The sequence below is a fragment of the Sander vitreus genome, chromosome 1, assembly GCF_031162955.1.
Source record: "Sander vitreus isolate 19-12246 chromosome 1, sanVit1, whole genome shotgun sequence".
In the NCBI taxonomy this organism is placed as follows: domain Eukaryota; kingdom Metazoa; phylum Chordata; class Actinopteri; order Perciformes; family Percidae; genus Sander; species Sander vitreus.
In genome coordinates, this window is record NC_135855.1 from 16,549,625 (window position 1) to 16,564,364 (window position 14,740).

General features: G+C 39.1%; 1 protein-coding gene across 1 annotated transcript in view; it reads left to right on the top strand.

The window, feature by feature from the left end:
- The first annotated feature begins 1,214 nt into the window (after positions 1 to 1,214).
- Positions 1,215 to 14,740, top strand: part of ly75 (lymphocyte antigen 75) — a 28,847-nt gene continuing 15,321 nt past the window's right edge. Inside the window, exons 1-14 of the mRNA XM_078246089.1 lie at positions 1,215 to 1,493; positions 2,886 to 3,257; positions 4,831 to 5,004; positions 5,521 to 5,682; positions 8,378 to 8,497; positions 9,655 to 9,795; positions 9,934 to 10,137; positions 10,258 to 10,418; positions 10,608 to 10,715; positions 11,279 to 11,367; positions 11,473 to 11,642; positions 12,122 to 12,321; positions 13,146 to 13,288; positions 13,744 to 13,822. Coding sequence (XP_078102215.1) covers positions 1,388 to 1,493; positions 2,886 to 3,257; positions 4,831 to 5,004; positions 5,521 to 5,682; positions 8,378 to 8,497; positions 9,655 to 9,795; positions 9,934 to 10,137; positions 10,258 to 10,418; positions 10,608 to 10,715; positions 11,279 to 11,367; positions 11,473 to 11,642; positions 12,122 to 12,321; positions 13,146 to 13,288; positions 13,744 to 13,822 — 2,229 coding nt within the window. The 5' untranslated portion in view covers positions 1,215 to 1,387. The remainder of the gene's footprint in view (positions 1,494 to 2,885; positions 3,258 to 4,830; positions 5,005 to 5,520; positions 5,683 to 8,377; positions 8,498 to 9,654; positions 9,796 to 9,933; positions 10,138 to 10,257; positions 10,419 to 10,607; positions 10,716 to 11,278; positions 11,368 to 11,472; positions 11,643 to 12,121; positions 12,322 to 13,145; positions 13,289 to 13,743; positions 13,823 to 14,740) is intronic.

Here is a 14,740-nt window from a genome sequence, read left to right on the forward strand (position 1 = left end):
AAAGATATGGAAGACAATATCCACCATGAAAAGAAAAAAAACTTGTTCTGGTTTGGCACAAGTTTGGCTAATAATACTTTTTGACAAAGTAAGTCAAAATTATGATATAGCCCATGAGTTGTGCCTCATAATTGTGGTCTAGTATATCCTAGTATAATTACTTAACCTAGAGTCTTCAGTTTGATTTAGTAGCTTTTTTTTTTTTTACTTTGTAAGTCATTCTTTTTTACTTATATGTCTTTTCTTGTTTAAATTAGTATCTCATAATTTTGATATAGCATCTAATTTGAAGTGTCATACGTTTTTCCAGGCCTCTCCCTTTTTTTTTTTTTAATTGAAGTCATAATTTTGACTTAGGTTACTATCTCAATTTTTGTAACTAGGGAGAAATTTTGACAAGTATAACTTTCTCTCCGTAGACCTAAATAATACGTTTTATTAAGTAGTAGGACGAACATAATACAGTGGCCCCCACCCTGGTTGGTGTTGTGTGAGGATAGCAGTCCCGGTGCAGAAGAAGAAGAAGAAGAGGGGGCCCAAGAAAGAAAGTATAAGAGATGAGGGGAAGAATAGATCGGGGCTCACGAGGTCTGACAGTCTAGAGATACGTGGACCGGCTCTGGCTTTTTGTCTGTTGCTAGGGAAACTTAGTCTCTGCGTGCTTTGTGATACCACAGATCTGTGTATTGATACTCCGATGCTTGACTGATTAAACGAATGTATTTGACTTTATCTTATCGTCTTATTTGGCTCTTGCTTAGGATCAATGTAATACCAATTTAACGAATGTGCGGGGATATATAGATCTTTTATTAGCCTAGAGTCAGACACATTGTCCCAAAAGAGGGGACACAGAGGTAAATCCCCAACAAGTATAACGGTAGAATTTCATAATTTTTGACTTATCTCATGTTTTTACTTAGTAGCCCAAGTCATAATTTTGACTTAGTATCTTATTATTTAATACTTTTGACTTAATGTTATAGCTCATTGTTTTTACTTAGAGTAAGTCATAATTTTGACTTGGCATTTTATTTTTTGGTTTTGAATGTTTGACTTAGTAATTTATACGTTGGCTTACAATAAACATTTCCAAAATAAATTATTATAAATAAATGTTATATTTAAATAATGACTTTTTGACTACGCTATTTTATACTTTAAACCGGAAGTCTATTCCTTCACTTTGGCTATTGCTAGCTAGCTTGACCGCGTCGTTGGCGCGGGACTCACTCAACACAACTGACAGTTGGGAGAACGGGCGTAGATTAGTTATCTATCTTTCGGTTTGGAGTTTAGTTATTAATCAGTCTAGCTACATTCACAGTTCAGCACTCCGGGAGGGCAGATTATTTATGAATCCAACAAAAAGACTGCCGGCGTCACCATGCTGAAAATATCCAATGCGACACTTTGCCTTTGTTTTTTGATTGTGTTGGAGACAACTGTTTTCTTTGGAACTTGCTCACCGGCGGCTAACGTTAAAGGTTTCGGTAAGTAGCTAGCTACCTTAAGCTCCGACACTTTTCTTTCATTTCTGTCACTTTTTTAATCTTTTTAAGCCGTTTCTACCATTCAGTTTCGATTTAGCTGGATAATAAGTTCGGCCACAGAAGCGCGAGATGAATCCGAGGACAATAGCCTCAAACCTGCTGGACTACAACAAGTGGAAGCATAATAAAAAAGCAGCTTTTAGTTTACGAAGTAGTTCGTTTGTTAGCTTGTTAGTTAGTAGTTTGATATTGTTCCCATCCCCCAGTGAGTTTGATGCCTGGCCATATTCTGACAGGTTAAACAAATTGCATACTCATCCCTCCCCTAGTAGCTCCGTGAAGTCATGTTTAGATCTGGAAACAGCTCTCATTATTTGTGCGTAGGCTAAAAGCTAGCTACTTTTGACGCTCAATAGCGTTGGGCTATATATGGAAAGGAAGGAAGCCTGAATAACAAAAATATTATACAGAGAATCTGTAATATGATATTGTTTTCTGTTTTAGAAAGCCTGTGTGGGTAGGTAGTAGCTAGCTAGTACTGCAGTTTTCATCTGTATTTTGCTGTAATCACCCATAACTATTAACCCAGGTTATATTATGTCCCTATTTATTGTCCACTTTTTCTTTATTCTGTTAACTAACGTTATGCAGTTACATGCCTCTTCTGTAAAATGTATATTCCAACATGTAGATCTAGCAATAAAGCAATACATGTATATATTTTCATTTCCGTCCATATAGTCTTAAAAATACTGGAATCAACCCCATAAAATACCCATCAAGTGTGAGGGTTTTTAATATATAGATACCTCGCATATACTGCATATAGACATACATTTTTTTCGAATATTTAGTAAGTAGTGAATAAAGTTCAGTTTCTCCATACAGTTTATTTTATCGACAAATGCAGGCCAGCTATCCTTGGAGGGTTTACCTGCAGCCATTTCTTCATGATCGGGCCTTCTTGTTAGCAGCTTATTAAAAGGATATTCATCCTGTGTCATCATTTTAACAGTGATCTGCCCAGGTATAATGTGGCAAATAGGCAATCAACTTCTATTCCAAATATTTTCATTATCTCTCTTGCCAATATGAAAGAAGCACAGGAAATAAGAAATATTGTCAGCTTTTTTTTTTTTTTGTCCACAAGAATTTGGACATTGCAAACTTCCCCCCCAATAGTACAGAGGAAGTGACCTCATCGTTCTAAATTGTAGCTATGGTTACTGTCAGTTGTAAGTAATTCAAGCCATTGTGATCATTCCTGTATAGCCTACAACAATCATATAAACAGTAATCATTTTAGACTGGAAACTCAATGCAAAGGTCCAGTCTAGATCTTGATTGTAACAAAAATCTGTAATTTTTTCTGTGTTTGTCCCATAACCACAGACGAGGATGCTTTCACCATCCAGCACACGAGCACAGGGAAGTGCCTAGTTACAGGGGCTTCTGCAGACTTGAGTCTCACCTCCTGTGATCCAAACAGCAGGTCCCAGCTGTGGAAGTGGGGTTCGGGTCACCGGCTCTTCAACGTGGACACATCCCTCTGCTTGGCGTTGGATGTCCGCTCCAAGGTATTATCCCTGGTCGACTGTGGCGCCAACATCCTGCTGTGGTGGCGTTGCCTGGATGGGGCTGTTTACACAACCTATCAAATGGGCCTGGCGGTCAGCGATGGCAAAGTTGCCACCAAACGGGAAACTAATGACACTTGGGTAAGAGGAGGATCCCAGGACAACATCTGCCAGATGCTGTATCACGGTGAGTGTGGTTTCCTTTGTTTTTTATCTGAGAGAGAAAATGCTTGTATGCTCTAGATCAGCAAAAAGTGCCTTATGCTGTCTATTATGGATCTCTGAGGACTGACTAATGCTTGAGGGAATGATCGGTCAAGAAATGAAAGTAGTGTCAAATTCAGCTTGTGTTGTGTTGTAGCACATTAGCTTCCATTAGAGAATCCACTTCCTCAATTGAACCTTGGGATGTGTCACACCCTTGTATATTCAGGTGTTACCTCCGCTGGCTTTTGTGTTACACCACCAAAACAGGTTCTTGTACATTTTTAACAGAGTCCGACTGGTTGGTTGGTTATGTTCACGCCTATCAATTATTTCTGCTTTTATGCTCGGTAACAACATGGTATGTCATATTCCAGGTTAAAGAAAAGGGTTTCCTCTAAAAACTCTGAAGTATCTCAGTTTCAAAACTGCGTCTTTGAATTTTTGGGGACTACCCAAAAATTCCGGGTGTGCTTTATGATATGCGTATGACGAAGGTCTGCGTGACACGGTGCAACATAAAAGCTGGCTTTCACTTTTGCTTCATGTATTGCTCACTGCAAGACTGAATGTGAGCTACATTCGATCAAATGCAAACACCTACACCTTATGTAGAAATATTCGGAAATTACATAGTATAGTACATTTAAAAGGCTCCATAAGGCTAGACAGAGAAAGTTTAAGTGTTAATAATTGTAGGTTTTAAAATGCACATTTTTTAACCTTGCTAGTATAACTTTTGATTGAATTGCTGATGTCTTGTTGATTGTCATTTGTAAGATCTACAGTAGTATTTAAGTGAGTTACACAATTATTCGTCTTTAGAATCCAAATCATTTCTTATTTAAATAGGAATTCATGCTTAAATATGAAATCTAATGTCTGTATCCATGACTGTTTCTTTAAAAAAAAAAAAAACTCACACAAAGCAGGAATCAAAGTTTTAAACATATCTCTTATTTAATGTATATCCAGAGGACACAGACTATGAGTGTGGATGGTGAATGCTTTCTCTCATCAAAAAGGCTAGACTGGCATGAAGATGCATTCACGATTTTCATTTCTCATTTTGCTCACTTGTTACTTCTTCGTTATAGAATGTTCTTTCTCCTTGTTCATAGTCATTCCTTTTATTCACCATACAGGATCTGATGTAAGTTTAGGGTGAGGTGCCTATGTAGAAACCTACGTTCAGTTCAATATAGTGTTTCATTTACATTAGGGATAGACCGATAATCGGATCGGGCCGTTTTTTGGCAGTTTGCAGATTATCTGTATCAGCGTTTTATTTGCCTGATCACCGGTAAAGTTGATAATTAAAAAAAGTGTGCTACTTTGGCTCTGCTACAGCTCTGTGTCTGTCCCTCTGCTTCTGTTTCACTCACCACTGAATCTGACCTAATGTCCCGCCCACCACACTATCTGACTATCTTTTACTGTGTTATGATGAATGTTTCTAATTTATTAAATAATTGCTTAAAGCACTTCAACTTTTGTGTTGGAGTTTGTAACATTCCCAAATCTTTGCCCTTTGCTCACCTCTCCTCTCTGTGCAGTTGTCCACACCACCGCTGGGAACTCTGCCGGCTCTCGCTGTGAGTTCCCCTTCAAATACAACGGCAGCTGGCATCACGGATGCCTCCCAGATGCAGATTTCCCTGGACTGTCCTGGTGTGCCACCTCATCAGACTACGACCAAGACAGAAAGAAGGGACACTGTTTAATACCTGGCATGTTGTTCAATCATTTTAAGGATATGATCATAAATTTCACAATTTTTGTCCCTTTTACCTGACAAGAAATTTACCATGGGGACATTCAGCGGCCCTTTTTTTTTTTTTTGAGTAGATAAGTTTTTTGGGGGGCATTTTAGGCCTGTATTTGACAGGGCAGCTGAAGACATGAAAGGGCAGAGGGGGGGGGGGGATGACATGCAGCAAAGGGCCGCAGGTCGGAGTCGAACCCCGGGCCCACTGCTTTGAGGAGTAAACCTCTATATATATATGGGCGCCCGCTCTACCAACTGAGCTATCTGGGCGCCCAGCGGCCCTTTTTATTTATTTATTTATTTAATTTTTGCCATTACTGTTAAATAGTCTACTTTTGTCTCCATTAACGTTGCATGGCTGGATGTTTTCCAGGACACAGTCATGTTGAAATCACGTAAAATGACATCCGGCGGCATTAACAAATGATGACTGACGTGCTTAGATTCTCACACTGACACTGTCTCTTGGACTTTGCAGAGGAGGGTTGCCAGACTCTGTTCGCCGGGCCGGAAGGGGAATCCTGCTATGAGTTTGTTTCCGGTGCCGCGGTGACCTGGCAGGAAGCTCTGGATTCATGTCGTAGTCAGGGAGCTGATCTGCTGAGTGTGTCTGAGCCGAACGATCTCCACTCCAAAACCTGTAAGACTGATTAACTACGTATTACTACTTCTTCACCTTCTTCAACTTCTTGTTTCTTCTCCACCTATGAGCAAAGTCACCGACTTCATGTTGGACGTATTGGATTCAGCATCAACACAATCAAATGCTCTGATATGAGAGGAACGCTTCCCAACGCACACATTTGTAACATGTAGAATGATAAAAACTGCCATAATAATTAATTTGGCAGGGCTACAAAACTTCTAAATATATCATCTGGCCTGCATCTCTCAAAGCCCAGAAACTATATTTATACTGTAATAACTTTAAAAGAAATAGTTTCATTTTGAGGGCCAGCCCTTCCCCCTCTGTTTGGGTAACAAACTATTTCAAGAAACAAAACAGAAAGTGATTTCAAATATTTTAGTCATGCCCAAATGCAACACAAACACACACACTCTTTATTGATATGGATCACAAATTATCTTTATTAAATTGATTGTTATCACGGGTAAATATCACATGATATGAGCTTTACCATTAGTCTGTGGTATTGAAAAATGCATTCCTTCTCTTAAGTTTTGTTACACAAAGATCAGGTATCCAAAAATAATGTTTTGTCCCAGTCTTTAATTTCTGTATTATATCTGTATTATTTCTTAATGGCTCCATGTAATGACTTTATTTCATCTTTTACTTCTTCAGCTCTCTGTAGGTGTGGTTTTCCTACTTATTGTTCTTTATATGAAAGTTAACGAAAAGGGAAAAAAAACTGAATCTAGAATGACTAAGAACTAGAGATGGCCCGAACCATTTTTTGCTTTCCGATACCTGAACTTGCGTATCGGCCGATACCGAGTACCGATCCGATACCAGTGTGTCATATATTTTATTATGTTTTAACAACTGTATACTACTATCTCTGTATGGATGTGATATGATTTCTATCTTTGTTGTCGGTCTGGCTCAGGTTAAACTCTTTGTGAAACATGAACAAACACAAACAATGAACGCCCCAGAACTTCTTCTTTTATTCTCCAGTTTGACAGTCCGTTATAACGGAAAAATAACATAAATAAACTACTTAACGTAGATTTTCTTTAGGGCTTTATTACATGGTATCGGATCGGTGCATTAACTCCAGTACTTCCCGATACCGATACCAGCATTTTAGGCAGTATCGGAGCCGATACTGATACTGGTATCGGTTTCGGAACATCTCCACTAAGAACCCTGTGGTTGTGTGAGTGGAGGCATGACCTCATTAACAGTGAGTGATTGTTGCCGTGTAGTTGTCACACGATGCTGCACCGGACTACTTGCTGCAAGTGTGGTTGTTTGTCTATTTCTTCTTTAATTTGTTCTTCTTCTGCTTCTTGTTTCTTTTCTTTTTTTAAAACCTTGTTCATCTTGATTTTGGTTTCCCCACTATCATTCCTACTGTGTGATACAAAAAACATAAATAAAAAAAATAGTTTACTTTTTTTTTCTTTTTTTTTTTAAACTTTTATTTATTCAGGGAAGGTTCACTGAGAGGCAATCTCTCTTTTGCAGAAACTCCCTGGTCACATTCACACACAGTTCCACATTCATATCTGGAAGCTGCCCAGTACAACCGTCAACAGTCTGATCTGCTGGCCACTGAGCAGCTCCACTGGGGTTAAGGGCCTTGCTCAAGGGCACCTCAGTGGTGGTAATGAGGGAGAGACTTTCCCCACCCAGATTTTATCCTGTCGGTCTGGGGATTGAACCGACGTCCTCCCGGTCACAAGCTCGCGTCTCTAACCTTTAATTCAATTCAATTCAATTTTATTTTATTTCAAGTGCAATATCACCATAAGACTAAACTCAAAACACTGTACAACAGGGAATTCAGTAAAAAAAATAGTATTAAAAATAATTAAAATCATTGCGGATATACAGTATAAGTAATTGAAAGAAAAAGTGGTACAAGGGTAAAAACTAAAAATAGAAGAACTCATAATGATGGTCCATAATGTTTGGAAAAAAAAATGTTTTGAGTGTTGATTTAAAAGTGGTGATAGAGCTGGCATCTCTGACATGCAACCGAAGGTTATTCCAGAGGTACGGTGGCCTGTCCATATCTTTTTGACCGTAGGAATTTCTAAAAGATTGGCAACCAATTTAGGCCACCACTGCCCCTGAAACTAAACAGTCTTGTAGGCTCAAGGATGCATTTCAGTTCCTTCCTTAATATCTTCTATGGGTTTTTGGGTCATAAACACTCTAACAACATGGTTATTATCTAAGCTGTTGTGTCTCATGTTAAGTTAATGTTAGGTGTTTGAGAGTGCAGCAGTTGCAACTGCTTTGTTGTAAGTGTGACACTTGTTCAAAACCACATTAAGGTGTGAATAGAGCGACACTAGTTTCCTTAATAAGGCTGACTGCACCAACCGCTCTCAGCGACACTTAGTTACACTCATTAGTAACATTCAGTTGACACTTACACATGGTTACTTATACCTGGGTAGCACAGTTTCATGTTCCAGTTGTGGCTTGACTCTTGTATGTTTCTCCTACTCTTCTGCTCTCTGTCCCTTTTGTTTCAATTCATTATGTATCTCTGTGTTTCTGTTTAAATTTTTTCACATGTTTCACAATCCCAAATGATCTTGATGAGTCATATTATGTTAGACTTGTAATTTCCTTCATTTTTTAATTCAAATGTATGCATTACTTGTCCTGTGTGCTGTGATGTTGCATTGCGCAGTATTGGACGGTCTTGATGGAATGCCTGAAAGGATGTGGATCGGCCTTCACCAGTTAGACACTTCTCACGGCTGGCAGTGGTCAGATGGTTCCCCTCTCACCACTCTGCGCTGGGAAACAGGTGATGATGGTTATATCTATATATAAATGTTGTCCTATTTCTGAGAGTATCTGTGTAAATTACAGTACACACATGTATAGCCATATTCTACTGCTCTTCATACTATTCATCCTGCACATACACTTATTCTTACTACTCTTGTAATGTTACCACACTGCACATATCTGTACATACTGTACATATCTGTCTATACGGTTCATACAGAATATCCATATTTATTATATTTAATATATATTCTGCTGATACACCGCATATATCTATATTATTCGTACTACTATTACAATGTCACTCCTACTACATTGCACATATCTGTACATGTTGTTCATACACTGTTCATATGACATAGCCATATTTATTCTGCTCTTATAACACTGCAATATATTTCTTGTCCTGCCTATGAACCATCTGTCTATACTTTGTATATCACATTGCACGTTTCTGCTTTTCTGCACTTCTGGTTAGACGCAAACGTTGTCTTTTGTACTTGTACTCTACACAATGACAATAAAGTTGAATCTAATCTAAAGATGTAAAAGTTGGGAGCAAAAACAAGGTTATGGAGCTCCAAAGTTCTGCTGCAACTGAGTTTGTAGCTGAAAACACCTGCTCCATCTAGAACAGCAAAACCAGCATCCTGTTGTGATCTGCTGTTGTTGCTGCCCTTCTATAAACTGCGACTTGATGTCAGTCAGAAAACAATGAGGCCAGTGTTGTAACGAAAGCTCATTGTGCCTGGTTTTTGGACATAGTGTAGCATTGGGATTGTTACTGTTGCTGAATAACTCATTAATAGTACTGAATGGGAGGCTTTATAAAGCCTTCTAGCTATTGTGATATGTTTTCTGTTTTTTTTTGTTTCTTCTCAAAGGAAAGAGATTGTTCTTACACTGCAATGTCAACGTCAAGGATACTGCAGCCATCTGGCATTCTGCTGATATGAGCTCTTTGTGATTGCTATAATTTACAACATGTCGATGTTGCTACTAGCAGCACTGTGTTCAACCTTTATTAGGACATGAATCGTTTCTTTTATTTCAACTCTCCGTGTGAAACGCAGTCGATAAGCTGAACCTAGAAATAACTTAGAAAGATACGCAGAGGTAAATGCGATGTGATTTTTATGTGTATTTATTGTGTGTGGGAATGTGGTTTGACAGGAATGCCATCCACCCCCGTACTTTTGGAGTTAGACTGTGGAGTCCTGAACTCCAAGCAGAAATATGAATCTGAGGCGTGCAACAAACGGCTGCCATACATCTGCAAGAAGAGCGTGAATGCCTCTCACACAGCAACAACAGGTAGGTCAGCTGCTGACCTCACTTTGCAATAGCTTCTGTTTCTTTCTTTGACCCTGTTCAGCAGATCATAAAGCTCTTTGAGTCAAATTTGTGAATTGACCTTACCTTCCCTCTATCTGTCTTGCTCCTTCTCTACAGAGTCTTTTGTATATAAAGAAACAGTGTGTGCAGACGGTTGGGTCCCATGGAATGGCTGGTGTTACAAGTTGGTGAAGGACAAACCTCAAAGCTTTACAGATTCCCAGATGATCTGCAACAACACAGAGGGAGGAGGGGGAGGCTTTCTGGCTAGCCTCCACTCTATTGACAGCAAGGAGATGATCAGCACTAATTTCCATGCAGGTAAATGGAAAAAAAATACAAAGAAAAAGTTCTCTCAACCAGACCCCTGCCTTGACTATTTGAGTTTGATTTTAAACAATTCCACAAAGTGATGTTCTCATGTGTGTTATGGTCTGTCAGATGGCCAGTTGTTGGACGTGTGGATCGGTCTGATCGGTATCGGCGTTGACATCACCGTCTTCAAGTGGATCGACCAGGCACCTGTCACTTTCACCTACTGGGACCAAAACCAACCAGTCCAGCCCACTCTGAATACTAGCTGCGTCTTCTACTCTGGAGAGGTGTGTGTGTGCGTTAGGTGCATGTGTGTGTGTGTGTGTGTGTGTGTTTTGTGTAACCCCACCTATTGTATTAAGTCTTTGTGTGTTGGGCCTGTGTGTACAGTGGCTCTGTTTTTGTCTTCTTATGATCTGCTGTACAAGTTTGTTTACACGAGGCCTGCAAATCCAACCTGTGATCGTGCTCCACAGCATCACGGTTGGCGGGTTGGGGACTGCAAACAGAGGCTACCTTTTATGTGTCAGAAGAAAGGAGATGTCAAGGAACCAGCGACACAGGCCGGATGTAGCTTTGAGGATGTAAGTATTGTCTAGTTTACCTTATTTCACAAAGGACGCTTGCAGTGTTTTGCATTACCTTTTAAATTGTATTGGCAACTGACATGTAATTTAGGTCCAGACTCAAAGAATGTGCACATTACAGGCCATGCTCAGTTATTTTTATTTTTTAATGACTTTTTGGTCAAATGTGATCCTTTTGTTTATTCACATCCATGTTTGCAAGTGATATCTGTCATTCCACACGTCAGCAATAATCATGAAATCATGAAGAAGAATGGAGTAGCCATGCAAGTGTGCATTTAAAGGATTACTTGCTGTTAAGGTCAGATGACATTTGGACAGCTTTTGAGTCATAAAGGGGTGAATGCAGATCTCCAGCTGCATTAGCAGCTATTGCAAGGATGGAGGAGATGTGTGCAAAAACAAAACTATCCTGGTTGACTGTGATGGTGACAAAGACATGAATACTGATCGCCGAGGACTGGATGTGTATGAGAATCGGTACTTTGCATGAAAGTGACAGATGTTCAGCTTGTAAATTGAATGTAGCTTTTAAGTGTTACTACTGGCAATCACTTTAGGGTTGGAGGAGACACGGCAACTCCTGTTATCAAGTGAACCCAAAACAAGTACCCTTCAAAGATCGCTGCAACATCACTATAAGAAACAGGTAGGAGTTTGTTCAGCTGCTTGATCAAAAGTACACACTGACATTCATCAAGTGGTGCCCACGTAAATACTTTCTGGTATTCTCATAGTTGACTGTTCTTTCTAGGTTTGAGCAGGCCTTTATCAGCCGTCTACTTGGAGAGCAGATGAAGAAGGAAACTCTGTATTTTTGGATAGGGCTGCAGGACATTAAGAACACAGGGGAGTACCAGTGGCTGAACCAGGATGGGTCCCCGGGTGTGGTTACGTATACCAACTGGGGCTGGTTCGAACCAGGTTAGTGAAAACCACTTCTGCTCCACTCAGTATCAGGAATGCAGGAATGGCACAAGACCAGAGGACTAGCCATGTCATAACAGACTCATGGTTATTGAAGTAGTGTGGAGGTTCAGATTTACTGATTTATTAATGCATAAAAAACAACCATAACCTTTTACCATCACTTTTTCGTATGCAGGACACTAGCATGTATGTATGTATGTATGTATGTATGTAAATGTCTGTTGTTGCTCTAAAAGTTTGATTACATCAGTGATGTCTGTATACCAGAAGTCTATAGATGTCTGTATTTCCACAAATTTCATATTTATTGAGCTAAAAAATACAAAACTGTAGATTTTTAATCTGGAAGTAAAACTCTTTGCTTATTTATGTTAAAATACGTGTTATTTACATGGGCAAAAATAAATAACTATATTAGCAATTTAGCACATTAGATGAAACTTCTATGTATTTCCTCTACTTATGTATTTCAGTTCAGGATGGAGGTTGTGCAGTGATTTCCACCGCAAAACCCTTGGGCAAGTGGGAAGTGAAGAACTGTACCATTTTTAATGCCGGCACCATTTGTAGAAAAGACCTCAGTCCAGCCCCAGAACCAGAGCCGAACCCCAACCCCAACGTAACCTGTCCTGATGGATGGGTGTCCGGACCAAACATCAAATACTGCTACAAGGTGTGTGTGTGTGTGTGTGTGTGTGTGTGTGTGTGTGTGTGTGTGTGTGTGTGTGTGTGTGTGTGTGTGTGTGTGTGTGTGTGTGTGTGTGTGTGTGTGTGTGTGTGTGTGTGTGTGTGTGTGTGTGTGTGTGTGTGTGTGTGTGTGTGTGTGTGTGTGTGTGTGTGTGTGTGTGTGTCTCAGTAGACATTTTCTATAATTTGGAGGCATAGTTCCTTATAAGCCTTCTTATAGATTGACTCAAGTGATGTCATTTGAGTCAGTGTCGGTTGGGGCTGAAGACTATACTTTTTAAAATACAAAAAGTTAGACAAGTGAGCTTACCAGACTTCTGTAGCCTGCTCTCATCTCTGCTTGAGGCTACATTAGCCGCTACTAGCACAACACACCCGGCTCTCCGAACGAACTGTTTGTGGTCGAGTTGCCTTGTGGGTAATGTAGGGGGCAGGTTTTGACAAGGAAGAAGAATGCTTGGAATAAAGAAGACACTATTTCTGTTTCTAATGTTTCAATAAAAAAAATAAAAATCTATTAACATCATTCCAAAACCGTTGGGAACAGATTAGTAATGTAGTTTATTATAACATATTGTATAAAGTAAAACTTAAGTATCTATTACTGAAGCTGCTTCTGCATTGGACCAATCAAAACAATGATATGTATTGTGTATTTCCCATGGCTTTCTTTTTGTACAGATTCAACCGTTGTCACTACACTCTGAATTCCATGATCTGACAATTATATTGGCTTTCTTTACAACCCAGCCTCTTACTTTATGGGCACTGCTTTAGTAACTGTTGTAAATGTTTGTTTCACCTTGTCAGGTGTTTCATGAGGAAAGGCTGAGCAGAAAGCGCTCCTGGAAGGAAGCTGAGATGTTCTGTCAGGCTCTGGGAGCCAACCTGCCCAGCTTCACTAACAATGGTGAGATGAGGGCCCTGCACAGCATCATGAGAGACACCATCAGGTATACACACATGCACACCAGTCCTGTATGTATTCCTTTTTTTTTTTTTAGCATTAATGTATTTGTCATTGTTTTATTATTGGAAAATGGTGACATGAACAAATCTAAATGAATTGTTGCTTCACTTTTGATTCAAGCTTTGTACTGTAAAAAAGTGTGGAGGGACTGACACTACAAGTTACTTAACAGAAAGAGATGAATGCTAAACATTGTTAGTTTGTCATACAAACACTCAGCACTTCACTTACGTTTTAAAGTAAACGCATACCATCTCCTGACTCACGTTTCACACTTGTTCAGTGAGTCAATTTTAAACATTTGTATCTAAGAATACAATGCCAACTTCCCTTTTTAAAATCTCAAGGCTTAAAATGATTGTTTTATTATCTTCTTTGAAATAAGATTGATTTGGTGTTGTGAATGATGGTTGGTTTGCTCTGGTGTCCTTGTTGCAGTGATAATCGGTACTTCTGGGTTGGCCTGAACAGGAGAAACCCAGCTGATCGCTCCTGGCAGTGGAGCGACGGCCAGCCTGTGAGTATAACTCTAATCCTAAATGCCTCCCTTAAAATATGGAAGCCCTCAGAGGCAAGTGAGAAAAAAGAAAATTCTGGTGATCCGTTTTCTAAGTCTGATCTAAATTGTGACTTAAGAACAGCTGAAAAGGATAATTGTTCTACATTACTTAAAAAATATTTCATCTGTAAAACAGGTTTCTAAATTACTTCTTACTTCTGTCTAGTGCTAATTAAAATAGATTTCTAGCCAAAGAAAGAGATGAAAGTAACGTTACATATTTTGCTTACACACAATATATGTACCTTGTGTTTGTGTTTAGAGTGCATAGAGAAATTAAAACTCACCTGGAAGAAAACATGAATGCTTTTAGTCTATTTTTACTATTGAGAACGTGGGGTAGTGGTGCACTTCAGCCTCATGTGGCTGAAATGAGTATTACAACAACACACCATAGAACTTATCCTGACAAAACATTCTTTTTTTCCTAGCAAAACTTATTTTGGTAACACTTTACTTGAAGGTACATAAGAGTGACATGACACTGTCATGACACAGTCATGGCACATGAACCCTAACCCTAACTCTAACCATAATTTGTCATGACAAAAACTAAATGACACTTAATGACAGAAGCATTATGTCATAAACGTTTAGGACTTGTTTATAATGTTTGTGACATGTTCATGACAGTGTCATGTCACTCTTATGTAGATGCCTTCAAGTAAAGTGTAACCCTTATTTTTCACGTTTCACAGATGACTTTTGTTTTTTTTAAGGAACGCAGAAAGGTTACCTGTACTAATACTTTGTAAGAAGAGCTATTATCTAAGACATATTTTTAAGATTACATTTTCGGTATGATATCGTTCAGCGTTTTAAGAAATAATAGTGATACCCTTTGTAGTGACTATGTCCTATACTTACGCTACTGGT